The sequence below is a fragment of the Nerophis lumbriciformis genome, linkage group LG09 (genome assembly GCF_033978685.3).
Source record: "Nerophis lumbriciformis linkage group LG09, RoL_Nlum_v2.1, whole genome shotgun sequence".
Taxonomy (NCBI): Eukaryota; Metazoa; Chordata; class Actinopteri; order Syngnathiformes; family Syngnathidae; genus Nerophis; species Nerophis lumbriciformis.
Window position 1 is genome coordinate 3,343,102 of NC_084556.2, and position 21,826 is coordinate 3,364,927.

Genomic DNA, 21,826 nt, shown 5'->3' on the forward strand with positions numbered 1-21,826 from the left:
ATGGCTTGTTGCCGATATCTGATATTCCGATATTGACCAAACCCTTAATTACCGATACCGATATCAACCAATACCGATATCAACCGATACTAATATATATGCAGTCGTGGAATTAACACATTATTATGCCTAATTTGGACAACCAGGTATGGATAAAGATAAGGTCCTTTTAAAAAAATTAAAATAAAATAAAATAAGATAAATTAAAAACATTTTCTTGACTAAAAAGGAAAGTAAAACAATATAAAAACAGTTACATAGAAACTAGTAATTAATGAAAATGAGTAAAACTAACTGTTGAAGGTTAGTACTATTAGTGGACCAGCAGCACGCACAATCATGTGTGCTTACGGACTGTATCCCTTGCAGACTGTATTGATATATATTGATATATAATGTAGGAACCAGAATATTAATAACAGAAAGAAACAACCCTTTTGTGTGAATGAGTGTAAATGGGGGAGGGAGGTTTTTTGGGTTGGTGCACTAATTGTAAGTGTATCTTGTGGTTTTTTTATGTTGATTTAATAAAAAAAAATTTTTTAAAAACAACCGATACCGATAATTTAAGAAAAAACGATACCGATAATTTCCGATATTACATTGTAACGCATTTATCGACATCCCAGATTTTTTTTAAATCACTTTTCATTGAAAAGTGATTAAAAAAAAAATCTGCTTAATTAATACAATTAACCAAATAACTAGGGATGTCCGATAATGGCTTTTTGCCGATATCCGATATTCCGATATTGACCAAACCCTTAATTACCGATACTGATATCAACCAATACTGATATCAACCGATACCAATATATACAGTCGTGGAATCAACACATTATTATGCCTAATTTGGACAACCGGGTATGGATAAAGATAAGGTCCATATCAGCGCTGCTGACCCGTCTCCGCTCGGGATGGTTTCCTGCTGACCCCACCATGGACTGGACTCCTACTATTATGTTGGATCCACTATGGACTGGACTCTCACAATATTATGTCAGACCCACTCGACATCCATTGCATTCGGTCTCCCCTAGAGGGGGGGGGGGATTACCCACATATGCGCTCCTCTCCAAGGTTTCTCATAGTCATTCACATCGACGTCCCACTGGGGTGAGTTTTTCCTTGCCCTTATGTGGGCTTTGTACCGAGGATGTCGTTGTGGCTTGTGCAGCCCTTTGAGACACTTGTGATTTAGGGCTATATAAATAAACATTGATTGATTGATTGATTGATTGATCTTGTGTTTTTTATATTGCTTTAATAAAAAAAATTAAAAAACGATTCCGATAATAAAAAAAAACGATACCGATAATTTCCGATGTTACATTTTAACGCATTTATCGGCCGATAATATCGGCAGGCCGATATTATCAGACATCCCTAATGATAAGTGATTAAAAAAAACTGCTTAATTAATACAATTAACCAAATAACTAGGGATGTCCAATAATGGCTTTTTGCCGATATCCGATATTCCGATATTGACCAAACCCTTAATTACCGATACAGATATCAACCGATACCGATATCAACCGATACCAATATATACAGTCGTGGAATCAACACATTATTATGCCTAATTTGGACAACCAGGTATGGTGAGGAAAAAGTCCTTTTTTAAAAAAAAAATAATAATAAATAAGATAAATTAAAAACATTTTCTTGAATAAAAAAGAAAGTAAAACAATATAAAAACAAACTAGTAATTAATAAAAATGAGTCAAATTAACTGTTGAAGGTTAGTACTATTAGTGGACCAGCAGCACGCACAATCATGTGTGCTTACGGACTGTATCCCTTGCAGACTGTATTGATATATATTGATATATAATGTAGGAACCACAATATTAATAACAGAAAGAAACAACCCTTTTTTGTGAATGGGGGAGGAAGGTTTTTTGGGTTGGTGCACTAATTGTAAGTGTATCTTGTGGTTTTTTTATGTTGATTTAATAAAAAAAAAATTTTTTAAAACAACCGATACCGATAATTTAAAAAAAAACGATACCGATAATTTCCGATATTACATTGTAACGCATTTATCGGCCGATAATATCGGCAGGCCGATATTATCGGACATCCCAGATTTTTTTTAAATCACTTTTCATTGAAAAGTGATTAAAAAAAAATCTGCTTAATTAATACAATTAACCAAATAACTAGGGATGTCCGATAATGGCTTTTTGCCGATATCCGATATTCCGATATTGACCAAACCCTTAATTACCGATACCGATATCAACCAATACTGATATCAACCGATACCAATACATACAGTCGTGGAATTAACACATAATTATGCCTAATTTGGACAACCAGGTATGGATAAAGATAAAGGTCCTTTAAAAAATAAAAATAAAAATAAAATAAGATAAATTAAAAACATTTTCTTGAATAAGAAAGAAAGTAAAACAATATAAAAACAGTTACATAGAAACTAGTAATTAATGAAAATGAGTAAAATGAAGTGTTAAAGGTTAGTACTATTAGTGGAGCAGCAGCACGCACAATCATGTGTGCTTACGGACTGTATCCCTTGCAGACTGTATTGATATATATTGATATATAATGTAGGAACCACAATATTAATAACAGAAAGAAACAACCCTTTTGTGTGAATGAGTGTAAATGGGGGAGGGAGGTTTTTTGGGTTGGTGCACTAATTGTAAGTGTATCTTGTGGTTTTTTTATGTTGATTTAATAAAAAAAATTTTTTTAAAAACAACCGATACCGATAATTTAAGAAAAAACGATACCGATAATTTCCGATATTACATTGTAACGCATTTATCGGCCGATAATATCGGCAGGCCGATATTATCGGACATCCCAGATTTTTTTTAAATCACTTTTCATTGAAAAGTGATTTAAAAAAAAATCTGCTTAATTAATACAATTAACCAAATAACTAGGGATGTCCGATAATGGCTTTTTGCCGATATCCGATATTCCGATATTGACCAAACCCTTAATTACCGATACTGATATCAACCAATACTGATATCAACCGATACCAATATATACAGTCGTGGAATCAGCACATTATTATGCCTAATTTGGACAACCAGGTATGGATAAAGATAAGGTCCATATCAGCGCTGCTGACCCGTCTCCGCTCGGGATGGTTTCCTGCTGACCCCACTATGGACTGGACTCCTACTATTATGTTGGATCCACTATGGACTGGACTCTCACAATATTATGTCGGACCCACTCGACATCCATTGCATTCGGTCTCCCCTAGAGGGGGGGGGTTACCCACATATGCGCTCCTCTCCAAGGTTTCTCATAGTCATTCACATCGACGTCCCACTGGGGTGAGTTTTTCCTTGCCCTTATGTGGGCTCTGTACCGAGGATGTCGTTGTGGCTTGTGCAGCCCTTTGAGACACTTGTGATTTAGGGCTATATAAATAAACATTGATTGATTGATTGATTGATCTTGTGTTTTTTATGTTGCTTTAATAAAAAAAATAAAAAAAACGATTCCGATAATTAAAAAAAAAGATACCGATAATTTCCGATGTTACATTTTAACGCATTTATCGGCCGATAATATCGGCAGGCCGATATTATCAGACATCCCTAATGATAAGTGATTAAAAAAAACTGCTTAATTAATACAATTAACCAAATAACTAGGGATGTCCGATAATGGCTTTTTGCCGATATCCCGATATTGACCAAACCCTTAATTACCGATACAGATATCAACCGATACCGATATCAACCGATACCAATATATACAGTCGTGGAATTAACACATTATTATGCCTAATTTGGACAACCAGGTATGGTGAGGAAAAAGTCCTTTTTAAAAAAAAATAAATAAATAAATAAGATAAATTAAAAACATTTTCTTGAATAAAAAAGAAAGTAAAACAATATAAAAACAAACTAGTAATTAATAAAAAATGAGTCAAATTAACTGTTAAAGGTTAGTACTATTAGTGGAGCAGCAGCACGCACAATCATGTGTGCTTACGGACTGTATCCCTTGCAGACTGTATTGATATATATTGATATATAATGTAGGAACCACAATATTAATAACAGAAAGAAACAACCCTTTTGTGTGAATGGGGGAGGAAGGTTTTTTGGGTTGGTGCACTAATTGTAAGTGTATCTTGTGTTTTTTATGTTGAATTAATAAAAAAAAAAATTAAATATTAAAAAAACAAAACGATACCGATAATAAAAAAAACCGATACCAATAATTTCCGATATTACATTTTAACGCATTTATCGGCCGATAATATCGGCAGGCCGATATGATCGGACATCCCAGATTTTTTTTTATCACTTTTCATTGAAAAGTGATTTAAAAAAATCTGCTTAATTAATACAATTAACCAAATAACTAGGGATGTCCGATAATGGCTTTTTGCTGATATTCCGATATTGACCAAACCCTTAATTACCGATACCGATATCAACCAATACCGATATCAACCGATACCAATACATACAGTCGTGGAATTAACACATTATTATGCCAAATTTGGACAACCAGGTATGGATAAAGATAAGGTCCTTTTTAAAAAATAAAAATAAAATAAAATAAGATAAATTAAAAACATTTTCTTGACTAAAAAGGAAAGTAAAACAATATAAAAACAGTTACATAGAAACTAGTAATTAATGAAAATTAGTAAAATTAACTGTTGAAGGTTAGTACTATTAGTGGACCAGCAGCACGCACAATCATGTGTGCTTACGGACTGTATCCCTTGCAGACTGTATTGATATATATTGATATATAATGTAGGAACCACAATATTAATAACAGAAAGAAACAACCCTTTTGTGTGAATGAGTGTAAATGGGGGAGGGAGGTTTTTTGGGTTGGTGCACTAATTGTAAGTGTATCTTGTGTTTTTTTTATGTTGATTTAATAAAAAAAAAAATTTTTAAAACAACCGATACCGATAATTTAAGAAAAAACGATACCGATAATTTCCGATATTACATTGTAACGCATTTATCGGCCGATAATATCGGCAGGCCGATATTATCGGACATCCCAGATTTTTTTTAAATCACTTTTCATTGAAAAGTGATTAAAAAAAAAATCTGCTTAATTAATACAATTAACCAAATAACTAGGGATGTCCGATAATGGCTTTTTGCCGATATCCGATATTCCGATATTGACCAAACCCTTAATTACCGATACTGATATCAACCAATACTGATATCAACCGATACCAATATATACAGTCGTGGAATCAACACATTATTATGCCTAATTTGGACAACCAGGTATGGATAAAGATAAGGTCCATATCAGCGCTGCTGACCCGTCTCCGCTCGGGATGGTGTCCTGCTGACCCCACTATGGACTGGACTCCTACTATTATGTTGGATCCACTATGGACTGGACTCTCACAATATTATGTCAGACCCACTCGACATCCATTGCATTCGGTCTCCCCTAGAGGGGGGTGGGTTACCCACATATGCGGTCCTCTCCAAGGTTTCTCATAGTCATTCACATCAACGTCCCACTGGGGTGAGTTTTTCCTTGCCCTTATGTGGGCTCTGTACCGAGGATGTCGTTGTGGCTTGTGCAGCCCTTTGAGACACTTGTGATTTAGGGCTATATAAATAAACATTGATTGATTGATCTTGTGTTTTTTATATTGCTTTAATAAAAAAAAATAAAAAAACGATTCCGATAATAAAAAAAAACGATACCGATAATTTCCGATGTTACATTTTAACGCATTTATCGGCCGATAATATCGGCAGGCCAATATTATCAGACATCCCTAATGATAAGTGATTTAAAAAAAACTGCTTAATTAATACAATTAACCAAATAACTAGGAATGTCCGATAATGGCTTTTTGCCGATATCCGATATTCCGATATTGACCAAACCCTTAATTACCGATACAGATATCAACCGATACCGATATCAACCGATACCAATATATACAGTCGTGGAATTAACACATTATTATGCCTAATTTGGACAACCAGGTATGGTGAGGAAAAAGTCCTTTTAAAAAAAATAAAAAATAAAATAAATAAGATAAATTAAAAACATTTTCTTGAATAAAAAAGAAAGTAAAACAATATAAAAACAAACTAGTAATTAATAAAAATCAAACTAACTGTTGAAGGTTAGTACTATTAGTGGACCAGCAGCATGCACAATCATGTGTGCTTACGGACTGTATCCCTTGCAGACTGTATTGATATATATTGATATATAATGTAGGAACCACAATATTAATAACAGAAAGAAACAACCCTTTTTTGTGAATGGGGGAGGAAGGTTTTTTGGGTTGGTGCACTAATTGTAAGTGTATCTTGTGTTTTTTATGTTGATTTAATAAAAAAAATTTTTAAAAAAACAACCGATACCGATCATTTAAAAAAAAACGATACCGATAATTTCCGATATTACATTGTAACGCATTTATCGGCCGATAATATCGGCAGGCCGATATTATCGGACATCCCAGATTTTTTTTAAATCACTTTTCATTGAAAAGTGATTAAAAAAAAAATCTGCTTAATTAATACAATTAACCAAATAACTAGGGATGTCCGATAATGGCTTTTTGCCGATATCCGATATTCCGATATTGACCAAACCCTTAATTACCGATACCGATATCAACCAATACCGATATCAACCGATACCAATACATACAGTCGTGGAATTAACACATTATTATGCCTAATTTGGACAACCAGGTATGGATAAAGATAAAGGTCCTTTAAAAAATAAAAATAAAATAAGATAAATTAAAAACATTTTCTTGAATAAGAAAGAAAGTAAAACAATATAAAAACAGTTACATAGAAACTAGTAATTAATGAAAATTAGTAAAACTAACTGTTAAAGGTTAGTACTATTAGTGGACCAGCAGCACGCACAATCATGTGTGCTTACGGACTGTATCCCTTGCAGACTGTATTGATATATATTGATATATAATGTAGGAACCACAATATTAATAACAGAAAGAAACAACCCTTTTGTGTGAATGAGGGGGGGGGGATTTTTTGGGTTGGTTCACTAATTGGAAGTGTATCTTGTGTTTTTTATGTTGATTTATTAAAAAAAACAAAACCTTTATTAAAAAAAAAAACAACCTTTTTTTAAAAAAAACGATACTGATAATAAAAAAAAACGATACCGATCATTTCCGATATTACATTTTAACGCATTTATCGGACATCCCAGATTTTTTTTAATCACTTTTCATTGAAAAGTGATTAAAAAAAATCTGCTTAATTAATACAATTAACCAAATAACTAGGGATGTCCGATAATGGCTTTTTGCCGATATCCGATATTCCCATATTGACCAAACCCTTAATTACCGATACCAATATCAACCAATACCGATATCAACCGATGCCAATACATACAGTCGTGGAATTAACACATTATTATGCCTAATTTGGACAACCAGGTATGTTGAAGAAAAGGTCCTTTTTAAAAAAATACATACAAATAAAATAAGATAAATTAAAAACATTTTCTTGAATAAAAAATAAAGTAAAACAATATAAAAACAGTTACATAGAAACTAGTAATTAATGAAAATTAGTACAACTAACTGTTGAAGGTTAGTACTATTAGTGGACCAGCAGCACGCACAATCATGTGTGCTTACGGACTGTATCCCTTGCAGACTGTATTGATATATATTGATATATAATGTAGGAACCACAATATTAATAACAGAAAGAAACAACCCTTTTGTGTGAATGAGGGGGGGGGGGATTTTTTTGGGTTGGTTCACTAATTGGAAGTGTATCTTGTGTTTTTTATGTTGATATATTAAAAAAAAAAAAAACTTTTTAAAAAAAAAACGATACTGATAATAAAAAAAAAACGATACCGATCATTTCCGATATTACATTTTAACGCATTTATCGGACATCCCAGATTTTTTTTAATCACTTTTCATTGAAAAGTGATAAAAAAAAATCTGCTTAATTAATACAATTAACCAAATAACTAGGGATGTCCGATAATGGCTTTTTGCCGATATCCGATATTCCGATATTGACCAAACCCTTAATTACCGATACCGATATCAACCAATACCGATATCAACCGATGCCAATACATACAGTCGTGGAATTAACACATTATTATGCCTAATTTGGACAACCAGGTATGTTGAAGAAAAGGTCCTTTTTAAAAAAATACATACAAATAAAATAAGATAAATTAAAAACATTTTCTTGAATAAAAAATAAAGTAAAACAATATAAAAACAGTTACATAGAAAGTAGTAATTAATGAAAATTAGTACAACTAACTGTTGAAGGTTAGTACTATTAGTGGACCAGCAGCACGCACAATCATGTGTGCTTACGGACTGTATCCCTTGCAGACTGTATTGATATATATTGATATATAATGTAGGAACCACAATATTAATAACAGAAAGAAACAACCCTTTTGTGTGAATGAGTGTAAATGGGGAAGGGAGGTTTTTTGGGTTGGTGCACTAATTGTAAGTGTATCTTGTGGTTTTTTTATGTTGATTTAATAAAAAAAAAATTTAAAAAAACAACCGATACCGATAATTTTAAAAAAAACGATACCGATAATTTCCGATATTACATTGTAACGCATTTATCGGCCGATAATATCGGCAGGCCGATATTATCGGACATCCCAGATTTTTTTTAAATCACTTTTCATTGAAAAGTGATTAAAAAAAAATCTGCTTAATTAATACAATTAACCAAATAACTAGGGATGTCCGATAATGGCTTTTTGCCGATATCCGATATTCCGATATTGACCAAACCCTTAATTACCGATACCGATATCAACCAATACCGATATCAACCGATACCAATACATACAGTCGTAGAATTAACACATTATTATGCCTAATTTGGACAACCAGGTATGGATAAAGATAAGGTCCTTTTTAAAAAATAAAAATAAAATGAGATAAATTAAAAACATTTTCTTGAATAAGAAAGAAAGTAAAACAATATAAAAACAGTTACATAGAAACTAGTAATTAATGAAAATTAGTACAACTAACTGTTGAAGGTTAGTACTATTAGTGGACCAGCAGCACGCACAATCATGTGTGCTTACGGACTGTATCCCTTGCAGACTGTATTGATATATATTGATATATAATGTAGGAACCAGAATATTAACAACAGACAGAAACAACCCTTTTGTGTGAATGTACTCCATTTATATTTTGTGACTTGAATATTAACCAAATGTTAGTGATATTGTTATTATAAGCGCTAACGCAGACAAACTATTTATAGCAGCGACATGATCACTTCCGTGTCTCCCTATATTTACATCCTCGAGTGATCTGCTGCTTCCTTGCTCCCTGTAAGTTTATTGTACAAAACCAGTGAAGTTGGCACGTTGTGTAAATGGTAAATAAAAACAGAATACAATGATTTGCAAATCCTTTTCAGCCTATATTCAATTGAATATACAATGCAAAGACACGATATTTAATGTTCGAAATGAGAAACTGTTATTTTTTGCAAATATTAGCTCATTTGGAATTTGATGCCTGCAACATGTTTCAAAAAAGCTGGCACAAGTGGCAAAAAAGACTGAGAAAGTTGAGGAATGCTCATCAAACACTTATTTGGAACATCCCACAGGTGAATGGGCTAATTGGGATCAGGTGGGTACCATGATTGGGTATAAAAGTAGCTTCCATGAAATGCTCAGTCAATCACAAACAAGGATGGGGCGAGGGTCACCACTTTGTGAACAAATGCCTGAGGAAATAGTTGAACAGTTTAAGAACAGCATTTCTCAACCAGCTATTGCAAGGAAATTAGGGATTTCACCATCTACGGTCCGTAATATCATCAAAAGGTTCAGAGAATCTGGAGAAATCACTGCTCGATCCCTCAAGCGGTAGTGCATCAACCTGCGACATCAGTGCATAAAGGATATCACCACAGGGGCTCAGGAACACTTTTCAGAAAACCGCTGTCAGCAAGTGTGTGTGTGTGTGTGTGCGTGCGTGCGTGCGTGCGTGCGTGCGTGCGTGCGTGCGTGCGTGCGTGCGTGCGTATATATATAATAAGTAGCTTGCCTGCTGAAAGTGTGGGCACCCCTGCTGTATTCTATGTAAAATACTCCACAAAAAGGAAGGCAGTGTCATCTCTGTCAGGTTCAAACACTGATGACATCTATTAAACAAGACAAGAAGCAAAGAATCAAACAGAGACAGAATTCAATTTGTCTCAGTGAGGATAAACGTGTACATCTGTATCCGCGTACAGTGTCATTACGCTCTGGCGAAAAATTGTATGCCTCCTCTTTTATTTGGACTTTCCCTGATTACATGGCAACAGCTGTTTCTAAGGGACGGGGGTCGTAAACAGCCATCGTCTTTGATTACAACAGTTCAAAGAAAAGGTTGTAAAACAGCTCACAGAAAAGGTCCCCGGAGGGGAGTCGGGTCCTGCTTCCTCTTCGCTTTGTAGTTCTCGGGTCAAGACAATATCTTTCTGTTGATTACAATACATGAAAGAAACAGAACACCTTCATGTTGCTTCCCATCCTACATAGTGGAGTTTTACAAGCCTTCCGCTTGGTAGGATTAAAGACAGCTTTTGTCTGCTCGCCGGGAACTCATTGAAACTCATTGAAACACAAAGTTTTGTGATAACTTAGATACAATTATTCTGACAATCTCATCACATGATTGCCATGTTTTTGTGCTTTTCTAGATGTAGAAGAACCCCAGCCTCATTTTCCAATCACTGCCTTGGCCCCAAAACTGTATCAGGAAGTAGGTGCAGCCGTCAAAACCGCCTACAAAACAGAGGATCCAGCTGGAAATGTATCTCTGAAAAAGGGTAAGTTCATGGAAACTATGAAGACTACCAGGTCCTATTTGGTAGTACCACCATTTTTGTCGTTTTCTATCGTCCTCCCAAGCAGGAGTGCTCGGAGTATCCCAGGATCAATCATCCTTCATATCCCAAACTACTTCAGCCCATCACGCCGTCACTGTGGCGTCAAAATCCGATCCATCTTTACCGGAATCCCAGACGGTCAAACCGAGAGAGTATCCGTTTCGCCGCGGTGAGTATTAAACAAGCATCAATTCTTGTGTTTTCTCACATAAAACATGAATCTTTGCTTTTTTTCCCGATTAGACGTCAGCAGTGATCTCAAGCCAGACTCGCGTCTCTCGGCCTCGGTGAGGGCCAACACGGATTCGCCGCCAGCTGCTACTCCGACATTGCAGGAACCGTCGGTTAAACCTGGGGAGTACCCCTTTAAGAGAGGTGGGTCTTGGCGAAAATGGTATTTGTTAAAGAATTTCTGCTATCATTTTTGGATGTTTTTTTGTCCCCAAATTGATTGCAGCTCCACTTCTGAAGACATCGAGTCCAACTCTAAAGAGAAGTGTGAGCTTCCCTCAGCCAGCAGGTAGAAAACTACAAACCCCGTTTCCATATGAGTTGGGAAATTGTGTTAGATGTAAATATAAACGGAATACAATGATTTGCAAATCCTTTTCAACCCATATTCAGTTGAATATGCTACAAAGACAACATATTTGATGTTCAAACTCATAAACATTTTTTTTGTTGCAAATAATCATTAACTTTAGAATTTGATGCCAGCAACACGTGACAAAGAAGTTGGGAAAGGTGGCAATAAATACTGATAAAGTTGAGGAATGCTCATCAAACACTTATTTGGAACATCCCACAGGTGAACAGGCAAATTGGGAACAGGTGGGTGCCATGATTGGGTATAAAAGTAGATTCCATGAAAGGCTCAGTCATTCACAAACAAGGATGCGGCGAGGGTCACCACTTTGTCAACAAATGCGTGAGCAAATTGTTGAACAGTTTAAGAAAAACCTTTCTCAACCAGCTATTGCAAGGAATTTAGGGATTTCACCATCTACGGTCCGTAATATCGTCAAAGGGTTCAGAGAATCTGGAGAAATCCCTGCACGTAAGCAGCTAAGCCCGTGACCTTCGATCCCTCATGCTGTACTGCATCAACAAGCGACATCGGTGTGTAAAGGATATCACCACATGGGCTCAGGAACACTTCAGAAACCCACTGTCAGTAACTACAGTTGGTCGCTACATCTGTAAGTGCAAGTTAAAACTCTCCTATGCAAGGCGAAAACCGTTTATCAACAACACCCAGAAACGCCGTCGGCTTCGCTGGGCCTGAGCTCATCTAAGATGGACTGATACAAAGTGGAAAAGTGTTCTGTGGTCTGACGAGTCCACATTTCAAACTGTTTTTGGAAACTGTGGACGTCGTGTCCTCCGGACCAAAGAGGAAAAGAACCATTCGGATTGTTATAGGCGCAAAGTTGAAAAGCCAGCATGTGTGATGGTATGGGGGTGTATTAGTGCCCAAGACATGGGTAACTTACACATCTGTGAAGGCGCCATTAATGCTGAAAGGTACATACAGGTTTTGGAGCAACATATGTTGCCATTCAAGCAACGTTACCATGGACGCCCCTGCTTATTTCAGCAAGACAATGCCAAGCCACGTGTTACATCAACGTGGCTTTATAGTAAAAGAGTGCGGGTACTAGACTGGCCTGCCTGTAGTCCAGACCTGTCTCCCATTGAAAATGTGTGGCGCATTATGAAGCCTAAAATACCACAACGGAGACCCCCGGACTGTTGAACAACTTAAGCTGTACATCAAGCAAGAATGGGAAAGAATTCCACCTGAGAAGCTTCAAAAATGTGTCTCCTCAGTTCCCAAACGTTTACTGAGTGTTGTTAAAAGGAAAGGCCATGTAACACAGTGGTGAACATGCCCTTTCCCAACTACTTTGGCACGTGTTGCAGCCATGAAATTCTAAGTTGATTATTATTTGCAAAAAAAAAAAAAAAAAAGTTTATGAGTTTGAACATCAAATATCTTGTCTTTGTAGTGCATTCAATTGAATATGGGTTGAAAAGGATTTGCAAATCATTGTATTCCGTTTATATTTACATCTAACACAATTTCCCAACTCATATGGAAACGGGGTTTGTATTCAACCCAAACTCACCATTGTGATACAAGCTAAAATTATTCTAAAACGAGAAGACCACTGAAGGGATACAAGCTACGTCTCGGCTAATAGTTACTAGCAAAAATTCGGGTTACGAGCTAATTGTCTTGGCGAATGTTACATTCATATTATTAGTTTATAAAGATTTAAGATCATTTTTGTCTACAGTAATCATACTTGCCAACCCTCCCGGATTTTCCGGGAGACTCACGAAATTCAGCGCCTCTCCCGAAAACCTCCCGGGACAAATTTTCTCCCGAAATTCAGGCGGAGCTGGAGGCCACGCCCCCTCCAGCTCCATGCGGACCTGAGTCCGCTTTCCCACAATATAAAGAACGTCTACAGTAAAGCAGTCCGTCTGCCGTAAACAGCAATGTTGTGACACTCTTAAACAGGACAATACTGCCATCTAGTGCATTTGATGAAAGCACTTTTGTGCGTGCCACACAGCAATGCATCATCAGAGAGGGTGTTCAGCATGGTTAGAAAGATAGTGACAGAGAATAGAACAAGGATGGACAATTCAACCCTTAACTCAACAATGAGTAGATGAGTGTTATGTGTGTGTATATGTGTAAATAAATGAACACTGAAATTCAAGTGTTTCTTTTATTTATATATATATATATATATATATATATATATATATATATATATATATATATATATATATATATATCCATCCATCCATCCATTTTCTACCGCTTATTCCCTTCGGGGTCGCGGGGATATATATATATATATATATATACAGGTAAAAGCCAGTAAATGAGAATATTTTGAAAAACTTGATTTATTTCAGTAATTGCATTCAAAAGGTGTAACTTGTACATTATATTTATTCATTGCACACAGACTGATGCATTCAAATGTTTATTTCATTTAATTTTGATGATTTGAAGTGGCAACAAATGAAAATCCAAAATTCCGTGTGTCACAAAATTAGAATATTACTTAAGGCTAATACAAAAAAGGGATTTTTAGAAATGTTGGCCAACTGAAAAGTATGAAAATGAAAAATATGAGCATGTACAATACTCAATACTTGGTTGGAGCTCCTTTTGCCTCAATTACTGCGTTAATGCGGCGTGGCATGGAGTCGATGAGTTTCTGGCACTGCTCAGGTGTTATGAGAGCCCAGGTTGCTCTGATAGTGGCCTTCAACTCTTCTGCGTTTTTGGGTCTGGCATTCTGCATCTTCCTTTTCACAATACCCCACAGATTTTCTATGGGGCTAAGGTCAGGGGAGTTGGCGGGCCAATTTAGAACAGAAATACCATGGTCCGTAAACCAGGCACGGGTAGATTTTGCGCTGTGTGCAGGCGCCAAGTCCTGTTGGAACTTGAAATCTCCATCTCCATAGAGCAGGTCAGCAGCAGGAAGCATGAAGTGCTCTAAAACTTGCTGGTAGACGGCTGCGTTGACCCTGGATCTCAGGAAACAGAGTGGACCGACACCAGCAGATGACATGGCACCCCAAACCATCACCCAACCATGCAAATTTTGCATTTCCTTTGGAAATCGAGGTCCCAGAGTCTGGAGGAAGACAGGAGAGGCACAGGATCCACGTTGCCTGAAGTCTAGTGTAAAGTTTCCACCATCAGTGATGGTTTGGGGTGCCATGTCATCTGCTGGTGTCGGTCCACTCTGTTTCCTGAGATCCAGGGTCAACGCAGCCGTCTACCAGCAAGTTTTAGAGCACTTCATGCTTCCTGCTGCTGACCTGCTCTATGGAGATGGAGATTTCAAGTTCCAACAGGACTTGGCGCCTGCACACAGCGCAAAATCTACCCGTGCCTGGTTTACGGACCATGGTATTTCTGTTCTAAATTGGCCCGCCAACTCCCCTGACCTTAGCCCCATAGAAAATCTGTGGGGTATTGTGAAAAGGAAGATGCAGAATGCCAGACCCAAAAACGCAGAAGAGTTGAAGGCCACTATCAGAGCAACCTGGGCTCTCATAACACCTGAGCAGTGCCAGAAACTCATCGACTCCATGCCACGCCGCATTAACGCAGTAATTGAGGCAAAAGGAGCTCCAACCAAGTATTGAGTATTGTACATGCTCATATTTTTCATTTTCATACTTTTCAGTTGGCCAACATTTCTAAAAATCCCTTTTTTGTATTAGCCTTAAGTAATATTCTAATTTTGTGACACATGGAATTTTGGATTTTCATTTGTTGCCACTTCAAATCATCAAAATTAAATGAAATAAACATTTGAATGCATCAGTCTGTGTGCAATGAATAAATATAATGTACAAGTTACACCTTTTGAATGCAATTACTGAAATAAATCAAGTTTTTCAAAATATTCTAATTTACTGACTTTTACCTGTATATATATCTATATATATATATATATATATATATATATATATATATGAAATACTTGACTTGGTGAACTCTAGCTGTAAATATACTCCTCCCCTCTTAACCACGCCCCCAACCACACCCCCTCCCCCTGCACCCACCCCCCACCTCCCGAAATTGGAGGTCTCAAGGTTGGCAAGTATGACAGTAATGGTGTTAGCATGCTAGCAAATACAGCTAAAACAAACACTACTCTATTTTTTGCTTGGGAATTTTTTTTTTTTTTTGATGATTTGCTTATTATTTGTCACTTTTTATACATTTTCAACTGTAAAATGTATGCTTATGTCTTCACAGAAAAACTTCTTCCCTCTAAATTAATCATCAAAACAGGTTTCGACAACAAGTAAGTTGACCGCGACCCCCGTGTTTACGTCCTTTTCGCATCGCAGTCAATATCCGTGTCTCCGTTTTCAGGAAAGCTAACCCGCCCAGCGTTGACTTCAAACCAGACCCGGTGAAGTCTCACACGCTTCCTCGCCCCAGCGGGGCTCAGGCCAAGCGCGCCCTCTTCGAGAGGATGAACTCGGAGCCGACAAAGTTCGTACATTTGAAGTGTTTCCAGAAACAACTTATCACTCAGACGCTTGAAGTAAGTTGCATTTTTATTTTTATAGGCCTAAGGATTCCAAACCCAAACTGAAGCGATCCCAGAGTTTTGGAGTTTCCAGTGCTAGTGGTATAAAGCAGATCCTGCTGGAGTGGTGCCGCTCAAAAACCATTGGATATAAGGTACAAAACAATTAGCTGAAATAGATAACAGTGATCTGTCTCATTGAGGTTTTTACAAGCAGAGATAAGAAATCTGCCACTATGGGGGCTGTACTGTACCAGGTATTTACAATTATCTTTATTAGTATTATTATTATTATTATTATTACTACAAAACCCAAAACCAGTGAAGTAAACCGTACATAAAAACAGAATACAATGATTTGCTAATTATTTTCAACCCATATTCAATTGAATAGACTGCAAAGACAATATACTTAATGTTGGAACTGGAAAACATTGTTATTTTTTTGTAAATATTAGCTCATTTGGAATTTGATCCCTGCAACATGTTTCAAAAAAGCTGGCGCAAGTTGGCAAAAAAGACTGAGAAAGTTGAGGAATGTGCGGCAAACACTACGGGCTAATTGGGAACAGGTGGGTGCCATGATGGGGTATAAAAGCAGCTTCCATGAAATGCTCAGTCATTCACAAACAAGGATGGGTTGAGGGTCACCACTTTGTGAACAAATGCGTGAGCAAATTGTTAAAGAACAGCATTTCTCAACCAGCTATTGCAAGGAATTTAGGGATTTCACCATATACGGTCTGTAATATCATCAAAAGGTTCAGAGAATCTGGAGAAATCACTGCACGTAAGCAGCAAGGCTGAAAACCAACATTGAATGCCCGTGACGTTCGATCCCTCAGGCGGTACTGCATAAAAAAACAACATCAGTGTGTAAAGGATATCACCACATGGGCTCAGGAACACTTCAGAAAACCACTGTCAGTAACTACAGTTGGTCGCTACATCTGTAAGTGCAAGTTAAAACTCTACTATGCAAAGCGAAAGCCATTTATCAACAACACCCAGAAACGCCGCTGGCTTCGCTGGGCCTGAGCTCATCTAAGAGGGACTGATGCAAAATAAAAAGGTGTTCTGTGGTCTGACGAGTCCACATTTCAAACTGTTTTTGGAAACTGTGGACGTCGTGTCCTCCGGACCAAAGAGGAAAAGAACCATCCAGATTGATATAGGCGCAAAGTTTAAAAGCCAGCATGTGTGATGGTATGGGGGTGTATTAGTACCCACGACATGGGTAATTTACACATCTGTGAAGGCACCATTAATGCTGAAAGGTACATACAGGTTTTGGAGCAACATATGTTGCCATCCAAGCAACGTTACCAAGGACGCCCCTGCTTATTTCAGCAAGACAATGCCAAGCCACGTGTTAGAACAACATGGCTTCATTGTAAAAGAGTGCGGGTACTAGACTGGCCTGCCTGTAGTCCAGACCTGTCTCCCATTGAAAATGTGTGGCGCATTATGAAGCCTAAAATAGCACAACGGAGACCCCCGGACTGTTGAACAACTTAAGCTGTACATCAAGCAAGAATGGGAAAGAATTCCACCTGAAAAGCTTCAAAAATTGGTTTCCTCAGTTCCCAAACGTTTACTGAGTGTTGTTAAAAGGAAAGGCCATGTAACACAGTGGTAGAAATGCACCTGTGCCAACTTTTTTGCAAAGTGTTGCTGCCATTATATTCGTAGTTATTGATTATTTGCAAAAAAAAAAAAAAAAAAGTTTCTCAGTTCAAACATTAAATATCTTGTCTTTGCAGTCTATTCAATTGAATATAAGTTGAAAAGGATTTTTAAATCATTGTATTCTGTTTTCATTTACGAATTACACAACGTGCCAACTTCACTGGTTTTGGGTTTTGTACCATTATCACTATAATTATTATTCCGTCAGAATGTGTCTGAACTTTTGACCGATACTTTTTACATGCAAAAAGTATTTTTTTTATTGGATTTTTTATTTATTTTTAATATATATACCACAAATATGAATCATGATTATTAAAATAGCTTACTAGACTTCAGGGGAAATGCAGCAGCCTGAGAAAAATAAAGAAAAACATATATTTTTTTAAGCCAGTAGGGCTAGCTTCAGTTACATTAAAGGTTTAGCACTGACAACAAGAGTAAACAGAGTCTATGGTTGGGAGAAAAGTCAATAAAAAAAAGTGATGCACTCAAATATTCCTCTGCAGAACATCGACATCCAGAATTTCTCCTCCAGCTGGAGCGACGGAATGGCTTTCTGTGCTCTGGTCCACTCCTTCTTCCCTCTGGAGTTTGACTACAACACGTTACAGCCCGCCAACCGCAAGCAGAACTTGCAAACGGCCTTCACCATAGCGGAGTAAGTGGAATCAAACCCTGTAAAAATACATTTCATTTTATAACCTCAGGTCCTAAAATGGTCTCTCTCATTAAAGTATCATTTATATTATTATATTATATATTATTATTTATATTATTATATTATATATTTTTTTATGTCAATTTCACCACAGACTTTGAAACAAACTAACCATTGGTATGAAATTGCAATATATTTCAATGTTATGATCATTACTATTTTTTGTTTAGAATGAAAAATAATTTGATATTATATTCTTCATTATTGTTTGTTTTTGTGTCCATTTTGTCATAAAAACTAATCATTATATGAATAGGAAAAATATGCAAAACTTTAAAATGTACTTGAAGGTACTGTTAATACTTATTTATTTAAATGTTATGATAATTACTATTATTATGCTAAATGTTTTAAAGTAAGATAATAGGTGGTTTAATATTATATTATTTATTTATTTTTTTTGTTCCCATCTTGTCATGAAAACTACTGATTTTATTAATAGAAAAAAAACAAAAAATATCCAACATTTTCCAAAGATTAAGGTGTAAAGTGGAATATTTGGAAGGATTACTGTTTACTTTTTACCCTCAGTTGCTAAACTTTCCCTCTCATAAGCATATGATTTAAAAAAAAAAAATAAAAAAAAAAAAATAAAATAAAAAAAATAAAAAAAATATATATATATATATATATATATATAAAGAAATCATATCAAATCTTTAATCAAATCAAACAAACTATTGATATAATAATGTATTATATCTAAAATGTATGATCATTACTATTATCATTATTGTTACTATCATTATTATTGCCCTTATAAGTATTATTGTTTGAATTATTATATTGTTTATGATTATTTGTTTTTATGCCCATTTTGTCGTGAAAGTTTCTGATTGTATTAATAGGAAAACACAAAATATGCAATATTTTCCAAAGATTAAGGTGCAAAGTGGAACCTTTGCGAGGATTACTTTTTACCCTCAGGTCCTAAAATGTTCCGTCTCATTAACGTATCATTTAAAAAGTATACTAAAAACAATGTCACTATATCAAATCTTTACAAAAACAAACTTGAACAAACTATTGATGTAATAACTTGTATTTAATTGTTATCATCCTTACTTGTACTATTATTAATAATATAGTTACTATTATTATTGTCATAACTATTGTTTAAATTAAGGTAATAAATAATTAGATATTATATTGTTTATTATTATTTGTTTTTATGCCCATTTTGTCATGAAAACTACTGATTTTATTAATAGAAAAAACAAAAAATATGCAACATTTTCCAAAGATTAAGGTGCAAAGTGGAACCTTTGCGAGGATTACTTTTTACCCTCAGGTCCTAAAATGTTCCCTCTCATTAACGTATCATTTAAAAAGTATATTAAAAACAATTTCACTATATCAAATCTTTAAAAAAACAAACTTGAACAAACTATTGATGTAATAACTTGTATTTAATTGTTATCATCCTTACTTTTACTATTATTAATAATATAGTTACTATTATTATTGTCATAACTATTGTTTAAATTAAGGTAATAAATAATTAGATATTATATTGTTTATTATTATTTGTTTTTATGCCCATTTTGTCATGAAAACTACTGATTTTATTAATAGAAAAAACAAAAAATATGCAACATTTTCCAAAGATTAAGGTGTAAAGTGGAATATTTGGGAGGATTGCCGTTTACTTTTTACCCTCAGGTGCTAAACTGTCCCTCTCATAAGCGTTTGATTTAAAATATATATATATTATATATATATTTTAAATCATACGCTTATGACAAGTTGCATATATGTATGTATATATATATATATATATATATATATATATATATATATATATATATATATATATATATATATATATATATATATATATATGCAACTTGTCCAGGGTGTACCTTGCCTTCCGCCCGAATGCAGCTGAGATAGGCTCCAGCACCCCCCGCGACCCAGAACGGGACAAGCGGTAGAAAATGGATGGATGTATATATAAAATCATATCACATCTTTAAACAAATAAAATCAAACAAACTATTGATACAATAATTTATTATATCCAAATTTTATGATCATTACTATTATTATTATTATTGTTACTATCCTTGCTATTGTCCTAATAAGTATTATAGGTTGAATTATTATATTGTTTATGATTATTTGTTTTTATGCCCATTTTATCTTTTATTAATAGGAAAGTACAAAATATGCAATATTTTCCAAAGATTAAGGTGCAAAGTGGAACAGTTTTTCAGGTCGTAAAATGGTCCCTCTCATTAATGTATAATTGAAAAAGTATATTAAAAACAATTTTACTATATCAAATCTTTAAAAATACAATCTTAAACAAACTATTGATGTAATAACTTATATTAAATTTGTATTATCCTTACTTTTACTATTATTAATAATAAAGTTACTATTATTATTGTCATAACTATTGCTTAAATTAAGATAACAAATAATTAGATATTGAATTGTTTATTATTACGTGTTTGTATGCCTATTTTGTCATTAAAACTGATCATTTTGCAATATTTTCAATAGATTAGGTGCAAAGTGGAATAATTTGTAGGACTATTCTGGCAACACTGATTTTGAAAAACAAAAATCAAATCTAATACATCATATTTTTTCCACTACTTCAAATATTTGAACAACATCAGACCTAACCTTAGCAATGAGTTTATTCCAAAAATGTGATTACAATGAGAGTCAATGGGACCAAATGGGTCCTGAAGGTCAATAGTGAAATAACAAATGCACTTTTAATGAAAAAACAACAAATCCTGGCCATTTTTCCTCCAATTAGCCTTAAAATGTAGCCGATGGTTAAAGCACATTGTATCCTTAAATATCTCATCCCTCCTGTCAGGAAACAAGCTGACTGTCTCCGTCTGATCGAGGTGGACGACATGCTGGAAATGGGGGACAAGCCGGACCCAATGTGTGTGTTTACATATGTCCAGTCCCTGTACAACCACTTGAAGACGTTTGAGTAACTCTGTATCAGAGATCTTCATCACAAAGATGCATATTGTTGTTTTGCTACAATATATAACCATCACCAAAGAATAAGCAATCTCCTATTTTGATTTGAGTTCTGTGTGTGTCTCTTTTAAATTTGCAGTGTTTGCACTATTGAAAGTAATTACACGTATGTATATATATATATATATATATATATATATATATATATATATATATATATATATATATATATATATAATAGTATAAGTCAGTGCACATTGCCACCGACTGGCCAAGTCGAGGCAGTACTGCCCTTAAGGTTGACTAGTTTTACCTCATGGGACATTTTATTAGGTACACCTGCACACTAATATAAATTCTCAATTTTTTAGTTAGTTTTTTAGGCTACATTAAAAGGGGGGGGGGAATGAAAAGCCTAAAATATAAAGATATAGACCAATATATGAATTTATTAGATCGACACGGAGGCCCCC

At 35.1% G+C, this 21,826-nt stretch overlaps 1 protein-coding gene across 1 annotated transcript in view; it reads left to right on the forward strand.

Moving 5' to 3' along the window:
* Nucleotides 1-21,529, forward strand: part of smtnl (smoothelin, like) — a 50,973-nt gene extending 29,444 nt beyond the window's left edge. The window contains exons 4-12 of the mRNA XM_061962786.2: nt 10,719-10,847; nt 10,933-11,076; nt 11,151-11,282; nt 11,365-11,427; nt 15,712-15,760; nt 15,832-15,954; nt 16,032-16,146; nt 18,190-18,341; nt 21,238-21,529. Of these exons, the coding sequence (XP_061818770.2) occupies nt 10,719-10,847; nt 10,933-11,076; nt 11,151-11,282; nt 11,365-11,427; nt 15,712-15,760; nt 15,832-15,954; nt 16,032-16,146; nt 18,190-18,341; nt 21,238-21,364 (1,034 nt within the window). The 3' untranslated portion in view covers nt 21,365-21,529. The remainder of the gene's footprint in view (nt 1-10,718; nt 10,848-10,932; nt 11,077-11,150; nt 11,283-11,364; nt 11,428-15,711; nt 15,761-15,831; nt 15,955-16,031; nt 16,147-18,189; nt 18,342-21,237) is intronic.
* Nucleotides 21,530-21,826: the final 297 nt, after the last annotated feature.